At 47.3% G+C, this 14109-nt stretch overlaps 2 protein-coding genes across 6 annotated transcripts in view; one reads left to right on the plus strand and one right to left on the minus strand.

The window, feature by feature from the left end:
* dtnbp1b (dystrobrevin binding protein 1b) overlaps window positions 1-3309 on the plus strand; it is a 67097-nt gene extending 63788 nt beyond the window's left edge. For 3 of the 4 annotated variants that reach the window (XM_066673815.1, XM_066673814.1, XM_066673812.1), the window contains 2 exons: window positions 962-1105; window positions 2710-3309. In XM_066673815.1, the coding sequence (XP_066529912.1) occupies window positions 962-1105; window positions 2710-3017 (452 nt within the window). In that variant the 3' untranslated portion in view covers window positions 3018-3309. The remainder of the gene's footprint in view (window positions 1-961; window positions 1106-2709) is intronic. The other variant, XM_066673813.1, reaches the window with a different exon arrangement.
* Window positions 3310-4395: 1086 nt separating this feature from the next.
* The window catches only part of jarid2b (jumonji and AT-rich interaction domain containing 2b), a 145969-nt gene continuing 136255 nt past the window's right edge, over window positions 4396-14109 (minus strand). Inside the window, exons 10-18 of one of the 2 annotated variants that reach the window (XM_066673810.1) lie at window positions 13819-13937; window positions 12823-12893; window positions 12590-12704; window positions 11745-11850; window positions 11351-11533; window positions 9963-10093; window positions 8186-8369; window positions 7144-7251; window positions 4396-6551 (exon numbers count right to left, since the gene is read on the minus strand). In XM_066673810.1, the coding sequence (XP_066529907.1) occupies window positions 6357-6551; window positions 7144-7251; window positions 8186-8369; window positions 9963-10093; window positions 11351-11533; window positions 11745-11850; window positions 12590-12704; window positions 12823-12893; window positions 13819-13937 (1212 nt within the window). In that variant the 3' untranslated portion in view covers window positions 4396-6356. The remainder of the gene's footprint in view (window positions 6552-7143; window positions 7252-8185; window positions 8370-9962; window positions 10094-11350; window positions 11534-11744; window positions 11851-12589; window positions 12705-12822; window positions 12894-13818; window positions 13938-14109) is intronic. The other variant, XM_066673811.1, reaches the window with a different exon arrangement.

Here is a 14109-nt window from a genome sequence, read left to right on the forward strand (position 1 = left end):
TGTGAACTGTCCACAGGTGAGTGACTGGTTGAGTGTGTGGTGCCTTGTGACTGGCTCTATGTCCAGAGTGTCTCCCTGCCTTACACTGCTTACGTGTCCAAATACTTCTGGGATCACTGTACGCTCTGAGACATATTGGTGACGAGGTGTGGAACACTAAACAGGTGACAGATGACAGTGAACCTGAGAGAGCTCTGCTCTGATCCTTTAATTAAGTTCAAAGTAAACAAAAGCAGGTGCTGTTTGTCTCAGAGCAGTCTTAAAGCACATTTGGCAGACACTATGAATAAACAGCCCTCTGACAGTGATGTCCAGCAGCCTGTGACCACACTGCAGCGGGGCGTAAACACTCCGAGGGCTCTGGTCGATAGCAGCTTGACTGCGATGGCGTCTAATGATCACGTTGTGAAACAAAAACCTTCTGAAAGTTGCTTTCTTCTTGGTTCATTCCTAGATTCAGAAAAGACACTCCTCATAATTTGTAAATTCTGTGAATAAAGTATTCTGTAATCTCCGTAGCTCAAAGAAATGTTACATTTTGCATCGAGTGAGTAGTTTTTCTGCAGTGATTCAGTGATGATGTTGCTATAGCAACACCTCACTCAGGACCTTGGGCTCATCTGAGGCACTGAGAGCAAAGGGCCAAAGGACCCTCCAACTGAACAGAGTGTGGAGTTATGCTCTCTCTCTGGAAGCCAGGTAGAAAATCATGAACTGATTGATTAGCGTGATTATTAATACTTTTATCTGTATTATCAATGATGTCAAATATAGAACTCCCTCTAACAGACCGTACTACTAATTTACTATAACACAATCCAGACCAGTGCGCGCTCAGAGCATGGATTTCCTCCCCAGACCTCCTCCTGGACTCGGACCCTTGCTGTGGTGTAAATGATGTGCTTTGCTGGGACAGTGTGATTGACGGGTGATGACTCTGCTCGTGCTGTGCTTTTTTCAGAGCCAATAGGAAGCATGTCGTCTATGGAGGTGAACGTGGACATGCTGGAGCAGATGGACCTGATGGACATGTCTGACCACGAGGCCCTGGATGTCTTCCTCAACTCGGGAGGAGAGGACAACAGCGTGGCTTCACCTATGCTGGGTACAGCCGTTTATTTGACGTTTATGTGAATGTCGTTTCATTTGTGAGGTCATGCTCTGTGCCATGCGTGGGCTAGAAGGGTTTAAATCACACCAGCAGTGGACCATCAAATCCTCACAGCAATGTTCCAACTGTTAATGCCAATCCTTCATGTTGTCTTTGTTATGTTCTCTGTCTGTTGCTACAGTTCCTGTACCTTGTGAGTGTCTTTGGGTTCTAGAAATGCACTTTATAAATGTAATGTATTATTATAATTAAGAGCAGAAGCGGTAAATGCAGTAAGAAGTGGTCAAACCCCACATTAATCCCCTTCATTTCAGAAGTATTATCCACAAACTTTTGGCCAGTTACAGCTCTGCACCGATTAAAGCTGACAGATCTCTCTGAACTATGCTGTGTGTGTGTGTGTCGTCCAGTTCTGCGCATAGCTGCAATCTGCCGGGTCTATTTTTCCAATTAAACCCAAATGAGAAACACATGCCGTGTGTGATGAGTGTGGTTCTGCTGAGAGACGTCCTCACACTCAGGGTCCCAGAGGACCACCGCAGCCCCGGTTCCTCATCCGTGGCTCCTAAATCAAAGCCGACGTTTACAGAGGCTTTAGCACGGCGCAGAGCGAAAAAACACACACACACCGAGAACAAACAGGCTTTTCAATTAGTGCTAATTACATTAGTCAGGAGTGAAAGGCTAACTCTCACTCTCTCGTTCCCTCACTGTGGATTATCCAGGCTTAGCCAGGAGACAGCGAGGCCTCAGGAGAACCGCTCTCTCTCTCTGGCACTGACCACAGAATGTACTTTTGATAAACGGGGACACCTCCCTCCACTGACAGTCATTACCAGTACTGGTCAAGCTAATGTGACCCTGCAGAGGACACAATGTGGCCAGAAGCTTGTGCACCTTCCAACGTTTCTCCGCATAAAGAGGGTGGTAACAGGGAGTCGGCCTCAGATGATGGACCACTGTGGAGAGAGGATCTGATGACAGCCTTGAGAACAGTAATAAACAGCCAGCTACTGACCACTTTCAGCAGCTGTTGCTTTAAATGACAACGAGCCACTTGCTGTTCACCCTGACCCTGAGTGCGCAGCAGTGAGGAGCAGACGCTCTGGTTTTTATCCATTTTTACTCAGTGTTTTCCTGCACTCATTGTGTCTTTTGCGCTCATTCATAAAGACGGGTCCATTGCTGTGATTGGAGATGCTCAGATGAGGGGGCGGGGCTACTCAAAAGTCTCAGTACTCTGTAATATATAGAATAAAATAATTACAGCTCCTGTTAACCAATGTTTACTGACTTACGAAGCCCCCCCCCTCCCCCAAACAAAAAATGACTGGGTGGTCTTGTTTCACAGTGTGTGAGTTGGTGGTCTCCACATCCCCAAAGTTAATATGTACATGCACTGAACATGTAAATATGTCATAATACATACATAATAATGAGATTAAGAGCCATGTAAGCAGGTGTCTGACTATATTCCCATACGGCAAGTACGACTCATAAATATGTCTGGTCTGGTGTAACGTTAGAGAGATTAAAACCTCAGCTGCTGCTCGTCTCACACCACAGCTGCTCTTTCTCTGTTTGGATGTGTTTCTCAGGGCCGGACGTGGAGTCGTTCACCTCAGAGATCACCCTGCAGGTTCCCACTCAGGCTGAACTCCGGCACAAACTGGCCTCGCTCTCATCCACCTGCACCGACTCAGCCAGCCAGGACACAGAGGCCGGAGAGGAAGAGGAGGAGGACGAGGAGGAGGAGGAGGATAGACAGAGGGGAGGACCCCAGCTGGTGCGGGGAGATGAGGAAACAGTGTGTGGAGAGGCTTCCCGACCACGGGGAGGACACCAGAGGCAGAGGCAGAAGCAGAGAGCCAAGGACTGTGCACAAGATGAGGCCTCGGCCACATAGAGGTCACAGAGAGGACAGGGGATGAGTTTTCTGGACTGCGTGCTATGCATCTGCTGCGTGAAAGAAGGCATGGTTAATGTGTTTTATGATACTCTGGGGTTTTTGTAGAGGTTCCGTTATGTGCCGTATTCTACCAAACCCTCACAGGTCAATGTTTCTCCTGCCACTGCTGAGTACACCCTGCTGTTTACTGCTGATATTAAAGGGACCGTATCCTGCATTTTCCTGTCTTTCGTTCAGTCACTTTGGATATTTGAGTGGTTCTGTGTATCACAACCAATTATAACCCTTTTTCCCAACCCTGACTTTCCTGTTATCTTTTCCGTCCTTTTAAGATGGGTGTGCAAACAAGCTCCATCATGATTGGCTACTCTGAATGGGAGGGGCTGAAGTGCTGTAAGAGGGCTTGCATTTTGTGACATCATCAACTTATATTTATCTTCTGTCAGTTTCACACACTCACCCAATCACTTTCACTCACCTAATCGCTGTTTCACAAATTCACCAAATCAGTTTCACTCACCTAATCACTGTTTCACACACTCACCCAATCACTCTTTCAACTTTCACACACTCACCCAGTCTCTCACAGTTCTGCACAATCAGTTACACACACTCACCCAATCACCATTTCCTTACCAAAACACTCTCTCAATTTTCACTCACCCAGTCTCTCAGTTTTACATATTTCACCCAATCACTGTTTCACACTCACCAGTCACGCTCAATATTCAGTGTTTCACATACTCACCCAATCACTCTCAATTTTCATGCTCACCCAGTCTGTTTTCACAGTCACCCAATCACTGTTACACAGTGTCACACTCAGTCAATCACTGTTTCATAGTGTCACACTCTCCCAGTTTTACAAACTCACCCAGTCACTCAGTTTCACACTCACCCAATCACTGTTTCACAGTTATCCAGTCAGTTTCACACACTCAACCAGTTACACACACACTTTCACACTCACCCATTTCACTGTTTCATACTTTCCCCAATCAGTTTCACAGTTTCACACTGACCCAATCACTGTTTCTCACTCTCCCAATGTCTGTTCCACACTCACTCAGTCAGTTACACACGCACACACTTTCACCCAATCACTGTTTCACACGGTTTCTCACCAAATCACTCCGTTTCACGATCACCCAATCACATTCAGTTTCACACTCACCCACACCATTTTCACACTCACTCAGTCTCACACATTCATGCACTCACCCAGTCACTTACCACAGTAGACAATTTATTTCACTCTCTCACCCACGATCCTGAAGCTGTGGTTTTTACTGCCAAAATCACAATAATCAGTTTTTGCAGCTTAACAATCCACAGCGAGTGACAGAGAACTCGAAAAGAAGAGCGTGAATTGTCCATAAGTTTTTATTAAACCTTAAGTACAAACTGGAAAAGTAAAAAAAAAAAAAAAAAACTGGCATCATAACCAACATGAAACCTTTTCCGCGTGTGAGGAAAGGCCGAGACGCAGTGCGAATAAATTAACTTTGCCAGACGTGAGCGAAACTCTCATACTGTAGAAAAAGGAACAAAACCAGCAAAAAATTCAGAATAAAATACATTGTAAGGCCATAAAATCTCGACAACCACTTTTTTTGTTGAAAAAAACCTGACTTGGTTTTCATTAAATAACTCCTAAAACAGTTCAGTCTTCGGTAAAGGACAACAACCAACAAACTGGATTATAGGTTTTTTTTCCTTGACAGTCACCACTGGCAAGCTCAGTGCAACATAAGTAGCTACTACATTGTTGAATTTTCAGTAATGAAAATGTAAAAACCTCTCTTTTTTTTTTTTTGTTTAGGTATTTTTTCCCTTTTCTTTAAAAAAGTAAAGCTAAAAAAAAGAAAGGAAGGAACCTGGGGGTCAGAGAGAGAGAGAGAGAGAAGGGTGGGGCGGCTACTCATTCTCTTATTTCTCAGTGATATAAGCAGCACTTTAACAAACTTATCCACATCACCAGAGGAACCCTGTAAGCGTCAAACTCGCACGGATGAAGAAACTGAAAAAAGTAAGGCTTTTTCTTCATCACGCTTCGTCCCCTCCATCTGACCGTCCACCCCCCAACAAAGGCTCAAGTATTTAAAGACATTTACAGGAGAGTTATGTACAAAATGATGTTGGTTGAGCTGCTTTAAAATCATTTGTGATATGCCTTCAGAAAAAAGGGAAAGCAAGAAAACAGTGAGAAAAAAAAATAAGGAAAAATGAAACGATAATTAAAAAAAAAAATCCATTTCACATTTTACACTCTCTGCCTAGTGGCTCTACTCTGAGAAAGCACATCTGAACAAAAGGAACCCAAGAGAAAAATAATAATAATAATAACAATAATAACAACAACAACAATAATAATAATTACAATAATATAATAATTAATGTAACTGGTACAGGTGAGTCAATAGGTCTGGAAGTATGGAATGTTAACACGATTGCACATGTAGAAGCAGGGAGGAGCCTCCGAAGCCCCTCCCGTCCTGTGGTGTACGAAGGCAGATAGCACTCCTTTCATTTACCTTTGTGTTGATATACAGTAAAAAATAGAGGAATAAAAACAAAGCACCAAAAAAAAAATAAAAAATCATTGGACCTCCCTCTGCCGAAGATCAGGCACAATTACCGCTCTCCACCGTCTCCACGGAGGCCCGTCCATCAAAGCCCACGTCCTGAAGCACAGCCGGCCACGCTGCCATGGAAACCAGTGTCCCCTATCCGCCGAGTGAAGTAAAAAAAAAAAAAAACAAATAAAAACAAAACACTCCTCGCGTCTAAAAATCAGAATAAAAACCCTAACCCAAACCAGCAGTCCTTTAACGTTCAAGTGTTTCCTCGCCTTGTCGGTCCTCCCCTGCGCCCGGCCGTGACGCGCACGGGGGGCTAAAGAGGTCAAAAAGTATTCAAAACTAAAACAAAAGACAACAACAACCAAATAAACAATAACACGAGCTCAGTGACCCCAGAGCAAAACGAGAGGAAAAGAGGAGGAGAGGGGAAAATAAACAGCACCAATGTGTGCCTCTATTCACAGTTCAGGCTCAAGTGTGTGTGTGTGTGTGTGTGTATGCAGTCGACAGGGCCGAAGACAATGAGGAGGCACAGAGTCCAGAGGAGAAGGTGACCACACTCTCACCTGCTTAATGCTAAATAAAAGACTTGCCAATAAAAATCAAAAAATTAAAAACTCCTTCTTTCGCTCTAGTGCAAAAAAGGCAGCAAGTTCTTGCCGTTCTGTAGGAGTGGGGGATGAGACTTGAGTTCAGAGAGAGAGAGAGAGAGAGAGGTGATTGGTTAAAAGCAGGGTGTAAAGACGGCCGTCTCTCAGGAGATGACCGTGGCAGCACTTGTGGGCAGCAGGGCGGCTGTGGGCAGTGGGGTCAGGGACAGCTCCAGGGTGGCTCTCTTGCGAGGCCCTCGTTTGGAGGCAGGTTTGTTGGGGCTGGAGCCGTTGCAGCTCTCCAATGAACTCTTCATGGCTTTCCCACACACCAGGTTCACCAGACTGTTAATCTGCTCCTGCAGAGACACACACACCACAGGGGTGAATACAACCTGAATGAACATACACACAACCAAACTCTAATAAGACACAAGAAGCTGATCCTGAGTTCTGTGCTGCCTCTTTAGAATTGCCCCGCCTCCTCGTCTGAGACTGTCCAATCACAGAGCAGGACCTGTGTTTGTGTGAGAGTGCAAAGACGAGGGTAAACTTAGCAAAAGAAAGAGAACAGAGTGAAAACGGCTAAAAAAAAAAACAGAGCTTCTGCTCCTCGCTCCTCACTGCTGTGCGCTCGGGGTCGGGGCGAACAGCGAGCGGCTCGTTATCATTTAAAAGAATAGGTGCTGAGACAGGCCGCTCTGAACAGTGCTGAGGGGTTTGATCCTTGTGGTGTATTGATCAAAGAAGGTGACAATTGTTCACTTGTGGAAACTGGAGAGTCCCCATTAAAATGTATTGACCTGTATATCCCTGACAACACCTCTTGTAAATGAACATGTTTGTTTTTAGAACTTTAACGTGACTCTAGCTGCTCAAACTCAGCTCAACAGCGCCCTCCCCAGGCCGAGTTGAACTCTGCTCTGTTAACTCTGAGCTGGGGATGTTTACCTCATCGTAGCGGTACATCATCTTCAGTCCTCGGCAGGATTTCTGTTTCTCCACGTAGTGTAGCGCACACTCCAGACAGAACACCACATTCTCGTTCTCCTGCACCACCTGCAGCACACAACAACAGAACAGTGTGGACAATTCCTATTGGTCCATTCATCACTTTTTAAATAATACAGAAAATAAACACGAGACGTGAAGCTGAGTCACGGCAAGAACAGTGTGCTATCTTCACTCCTTTGTTAAGAATCACGGCCTCTACCACAACTTAAACACTGACATGAACACTACACCCTGCTCTGTTAACCCCTTCAACTCCGCGGCTGCAGGACTGAAAAGATGAGTGCTGGATGGGTCCTCATACTAAGCCACACTGGCTCACTCCAGTCACAAATGTGATCTTTGGGATTCAGCCTCTTCAGCGTTTGCTCACTCTGCTGTGGAGCCACTGGTGTGGCACAGTACTGTCCCCCTTTGTTTCCAAAGTAAACTGCGCTACAGTGGGGAAAAAATGATCTTCTAGCGCCCCCTACAGCCCTTGAAAAAAAGTGTTGAACATTGGTTTTTAAAATAAATAAATAAATAAATAAGTATACCTTCTTCAGACCTGTTTATAATCACTCACACACACACACACACACACACACACACACACACACACACACACCATCAGCCATAACATTAAAAACATTCCTTGTTTGTACACTCACTGTCCACTTCATCAGCTCCACTGGACCATTTTATAGTTCTACAATTAAAGACTGTGGTCCAAACCCCCAGAAGCCCACCAGTGCAACTGGATCAGACACAGCGGTGACTGCTGGAGTTTTTAAACCCCTCAGTGTCACTGCTGCACTGAGAGTAGTCCACCAGCCGACAGCGTCCTGTGTCACTGATGGAGGACCAGAGGACGACCGAGACACATTGTGTAGCGACAGATGAGCTACTGTCTCTGACTCTACATCTACAAAGTGGACCAACGAGGGAGGAGTGTCTGGGTGGATTGAGTGTAGAAAAACAATGAATATAAACCCCCTCTCACCATGGACAGGTAGCAGAGGTGCTGGCAGGTTTGGCAGCGTCTCTCTGAAGACTCCAGCGTGAGCCACTTGCGAGGTTTCTTCCTGCTCTCTCCAGGTGCCTGTCTGCTGTCGTGAGTGCCATATCGAGCAGAAGAGAGCAGACCGGCTTTGTAGAGTTCCTGCCGCTGCCTCATCTCTATGTTCCTGCAGGACACAAGAACCACCTCATTCATTACACCATTCACCATCTGTAACTCCGACACAAGCAAAGACAGCTATTCGGGCTTTAGGAGTAATGGGTCAGGACTCTAAGATGGGTTATGGGAAAGCTTTATACCAATTACAGGACATTAGCTTATAAGTCATTTATCCTATAGAACCCTTTATTAATATACTTTATATATATATACACACACACACACACTCACTGTAGTCAACCTGTTTCTCTGCATACCTTCTAGTCACAATCTATACACACACTGCTGTGTCTGGTCCACTTCTACCAGTGCAACACATCACACTCCTCACAGACAGTCACCTGGAGGAAACCCACACAGACACAGGGAGAACACACCACACTCCTCACAGACAGTCACCCGGAGGAAACCCACGCAGACACAGGGAGAACACACCAAACTCCTCACAGACAGTCACCCGGAGGAAACCCACGCGGACACAGGGAGAACACACCACACTCCTCACAGACAGTCACCCGGAGGAAACCCACACAGACACAGGGAGAACACACCACACTCCTCACAGACAGTCACCCGGAGGAAACCCACACAGACACAGTGAGAACACACCACACTCCTCACAGACAGTCACCTGGAGGAAACCCACGCAGACACACGGAGAACACACCACACCGCACTCCTCACAGACAGTCACCCAGGGGAAACCCACACAGACACAGTGAGAACACACCACACTCCTCACAGACAGTCACCCGGAGGAAACCCACACAGACACAGTGAGAACACACCACACTCCTCACAGACAGTCACCCGGAGGAAACCCACGCAGACACACGGAGAACACACCACACCACACTCCTCACAGACAGTCACCCGGAGGAAACCCACACAGACACAGTGAGAACACACCACACTCCTCACAGACAGTCACCCGGAGGAAACCCACGCAGACACACGGAGAACACACCACACCGCACTCCTCACAGACAGTCACCCAGGGGAAACCCACGCAGACACAGATAGAACACACCACACTCCTCACAGACAGTCACCCGGAGGAAACCCACGCAGACACAGGGAGAACACACCACACTCCTCACAGACAGTCACCCGGAGGAAACCCACGCAGACACAGGGAGAACACACCACACTCCTCACAGACAGTCACCCGGAGGAAACCCACGCAGACACAGGGAGAACACACCACACTCCTCACAGACAGTCACCCGGAGGAAACCCACGCAGACACAGGGAGAACACACCACACTCCTCACAGACAGTCACCCGGAGCGGGACTTGAACCCACAACCTCCAGGTCCCTGGAGCTGTGCGATTGCGACACTACCTGCTGCGCCTGTTTGTGTATACATATATATTTGTATCACACTGCCACTAATGCAGCATTACTGGACAGTCCAATGCCCTGGAAGACAGCATAGACGGCCCATGTCTGTGACTGCTGACAAACAGTGAGCCGATTGTACAAAGCGCTTACAGTGGACCACTGAACCCCACCATTACAGAGAATCCAGCTCTGCAAGCCAACATCTGCTTTACATCTGCTTTTCCCTCTGCACAGTGCAGTGTGAGCGGAGCTGACCTGAGATCTTTGAGCAGAGAGGAGATTGTACTGAGCAGAAGTGCGTTCTCTCGTTTGGACTCGGCCGTGGCGATCTGGTACAGCAGCTTCTCCATGGAGAAGGGTTTGGCGATGCATCGGCATTTCAGATCCTGCACCACCCCCAGGAAAACAAACACAGAGCAGAGCGAGAACTTTCTGAATAAACTCACACAGCAACAGAAGGGAGAACAAACGAATAAACAGAGAAAACCTCCTCAACCCCTGACACTGCTGACTCTCGTCTGCGTAAGTAACATCAACAGACGGTTCACAAATTAAATCAGTACTGAGCTCTAGCTCTAACACTGCGTCTGGATCCAGCTCTTCTTCTGTTCTCCATGAGAACTCAGAACTCATAGAATAATCGTATACTATCTGAATCCGTTCTGGAAGATCCATTCTCTTTCTCTCTCTGTATCTCTCTAACCCCCCCCCTTTCTCTCTCTTTCTCACCCCCCCCCCCCCTTTCTCTCTCTCTTTCTCACTCCATCTCTTTCTCTCTCTCATCCCCACCCTTTCTCTCTCTCTCTCATCCCCCCACCCTTTCTCTCCCCCCACTCTCTCTCTCTCTTCATCTCCCCCCTCTCTCTCTCCTCTGTCTCCTCTCTCTTTCTCTTTCAACCCACCCCCCCCTCTCTGTGTCTCCTCTCGCTCTTTCTCTGTGTCTCCTCTTGCTCTCTCTTTGTCTCCTCTCTCTTTCTCACTCCCCCTCTTTCTCTCTCTCTCTCTCATCCCCACCCTTTCTCTCTTCGTCTCCCCCTCTCTCTCTCCTGTCTCCTCTCTCAACCCCCCCTCTCTCTGTCTCCTCTCACTCTTTCTCTGTGTCTCCTCTCGCTCTCTCTTTGTCTCCTCTTGCTCTTTCTCTCTGTCTCCTCTCGCTCTCTCTGTGTCTACTCTCACTATGTCTCCCCTCTCTCTCTCTTTCTCTCTCTCCTCTCTCTTTCTTTGTGTCTCCTCTCTCTCTCTCACCTCCCCCCTCTCTCTCTCTCTCTGTGTCTCCTCTCTCTCTCTCTCTCTCTCTCACCCCCCCTCTCTCTCTGTGCGTCTCCTCTCTCTCTCACCCCCCCCCCCCTCTCTCTCTCTCTCTCTCAATATATAATTGAGTTAGGACCTGGACGACACAGGACAGTTACACAGAGGTGAATCTTCCAGAACTAGGCCTAACCCCTGATCAGGAAACCAGTCAGAAGAGTTGGGTCATTGGTTCATACTCTGCTCAGTTCTTCACTCAAATAAATAAAAGCCTCACTGCCAGCAGCTGAACTGAACAATAGACCGAAGGGTTATGGAGCAGTGGAGAAAAGAAAGGGAAGTGTTTCAGTCTCAGTCCAGAAGGTGGCAGCACAGAGCAGATGTTCCAGGCTCACCTTCGCCGCCTCGTAGCCCTGATTCACCCACTGAGGAGTGGCGAAGTGCACCGTCTCGGACACACTGTAGCCACAGCACACCTTGGACACGAACGTCCCGGGGAAAACCACCACAAACTGCCCACTCTGCTGCACGGTACGATGCACTTTTATTCCCTCTCGACTCAGCACCTCTGGAGAAATCTGGAGGGGGAGAGAGAGGGTTATTGACAGTGAATAGTCTCTGTTTTTATGAGCTGCTTGCACCTCTCAGGGGGGAATCAAACCTAGTCCTGAACTGCACTGAATTGACATTAAATTAAATAAAGTCCAGATCAGTACAGTACGGGAACGTCCGGGCTTGGTGCATCAGTGATTAGTGTGTGTGTGTGTGTGTGTGTGAGAGAACCCTCACCATTATGTTTTTCTCCAGCATCTCGAGCCCTGGAGTGCCGTTGGCCTGCAGCAGCGTGTGCACCACTTTATCGAGCTTCGTCTTCTCCTCAGCAGGAACAGAATACCTGTACATCACAGCGGGAAACACTCCGTCAGCTCTGAGTCTGTGTGTGTGTGTGTGTGTTCAAACGTGAGCGGGAAGAAGCCCTCTCTGCCGTCTCCACTTTGCCAGCTGTGTGTTACCATAGCAACAAGGGTCTATTTTTTTGATGAGTCAGTTTCGTGCTCAGACTCAGACACACACACACACACACACACAGAAACGGGCCTCATCTCTGAGGGCCAGCACATGCTGTGATCATCTCTGCTTTTCTGCTCTCGTGGAGGGCTGCTCCCTCTAGAGCCCCACAGGCTGCGGTCCTCCCAATAATAAATGATTCACAGCAGAACTGAAAAACTAAACCCGCATCACGATTCAATAAATCAGTTTCAGCTTTAAGCTGAAGGTCAGAAAAACGAGACTGCGGATAAAACCCGGCTCGTAGCTCCTCCACAAGTGTTTTACTTCCACAGACACCACCAGCGCTGGCCAGAGCTCGGCCTTCAGGGCTGTGTTACACTGGAGGGATGTTTCATTTGATCAGAACGTGACCCTAACTCCACTTTACACCCAGAGAGAGAGACTTCTATAACATTCTCGGTCTATTATTTACTTTAATAAACATTAATACACGATGTATCTCACCGTCCACATTATAAACCAGTCCGTCTTCACACAATACACTGAGAGTAATGCATTTTTAAACTGTGTTTCTAACTCAGTCCCGTATTCACACTCCAGAGGGTCCCAGGCTGAAAACTCACCAAATGCAATCAGCACCAGTGTGTAAATAATCAATGTATGGAAGGCGGTTTTGGTCTCGTGACCAGCATGAGGTAGAAAAGACCATGCCGATGTTCAGCCAGGGAACAGTCACCCCTGCAGGAGAGAGAGAGAGAGAGAGAGGGTTTATTAACACAGCACACACCTGCAGGACAAACCAACTCATCCTGCTCTCTTAATGTCTTCACATTCATCAGAGGCGCAGGAGACTCACCCGGCACAGCACCAAGATGACGCAGAATGGATCCAGAGTTATGGGGGAGGACAGTGAGGTTCCATCCATGCCTGAGAGCGAGAGCAAGAGAGTGAGACAGAGCGAGAGAGCGAGAGTGAGACAGAGCGAGAGAGCAAGAGAGAGAGAGAGCGTGAGAGAGCGAGAGAATGAGAGAGAGCGTGAGAGAGCGTGAGAGAGCGAGAGAGAGCGTGAGAGAGCGAGAGAATGCGAGACAGAGCGAGAGAGCAAGAGAGAGAGCGAGACAGAGCGAGACAGAGCAAGAGAGAGCGAGCGAGCAAGAGAGAAAGAGCGAGAGAGAGAGCGAAAGAGAGAGAGAGAGACAGAGCATGAGAGAGCGAGAGAAACAGTGTGAGAGAGCGAGAGAGAGAGCGAGCAAGAGAGAGAGCGAGTGAGAGCGTGAGAGAGAGAGAGAGAGAGAGAGAGAGAGAGAGAGAAGTTATGCTCTGTAATTCTCAAGAAATACAATTATAATCAGTATATATTTTTTTGCCGGAGTGTGTTAGTTTCAGTTTCAGCCACGGTGTGAATCATTTCTGTGACTTTTGAGGCATCGCTATTAAATATAACACTGTGTTAAAGATGTGTATCAGTATAGCTCACAACTACAGTGGCCCAGCAAATATCAGGGGCACAAATAAGTCTTAAAGCTGTTTTATTTTTGTCCTTTTATAGCGTCTTTGTGTCGTATCTAAATGATCGCTGTTGATTTATTAAAATACAGCCAAAACATTAAGCAGCTTATAAAATGGTGAGTGAGAAGAATTAACTGGACACTGCTTTGGTTATGAGCAGTTGTTCCACAATACCGCTTTAATAAAAACTAAACCCAATCAGAAAACGATAGTCACAGTGAGCCCCTGTGTTTACAGAAAGACTGGTGATTCTCACCGAGCCCAAACAGATCAATAAAACAAACACTGATTCAGTCTTTTCATTCAACTACACGTCAACGTTAATAACAGGAAAGGCTCGTACCTCGAGAAGGGCTCCGACTTGCCCACGGGGAAGCCACTCCCATGTGTGCTGGTGTCCACCCTCCCATAATGCACTGCCACATGGCAGTCCCTCTGCTCCACTATTCGCCAGTACTCTTGCTGTAAGAGAGCGGGAGGATGGAAGAAGACACAGATAAAGCCTTATGTTGAACGTTAGTCACGTCACACACGGCGCACCACTCCAAGCCTAATCTCATTAAACGCTGAATACCTCGGTGGTTTTTGAGCTAATCTCTATCCACTGCATCTGCCGTGTGATGAAGTGCAGTGG

Source organism: Hoplias malabaricus, chromosome 6 (assembly GCF_029633855.1).
Source record: "Hoplias malabaricus isolate fHopMal1 chromosome 6, fHopMal1.hap1, whole genome shotgun sequence".
NCBI lineage: Eukaryota > Metazoa > Chordata > Actinopteri > Characiformes > Erythrinidae > Hoplias > Hoplias malabaricus.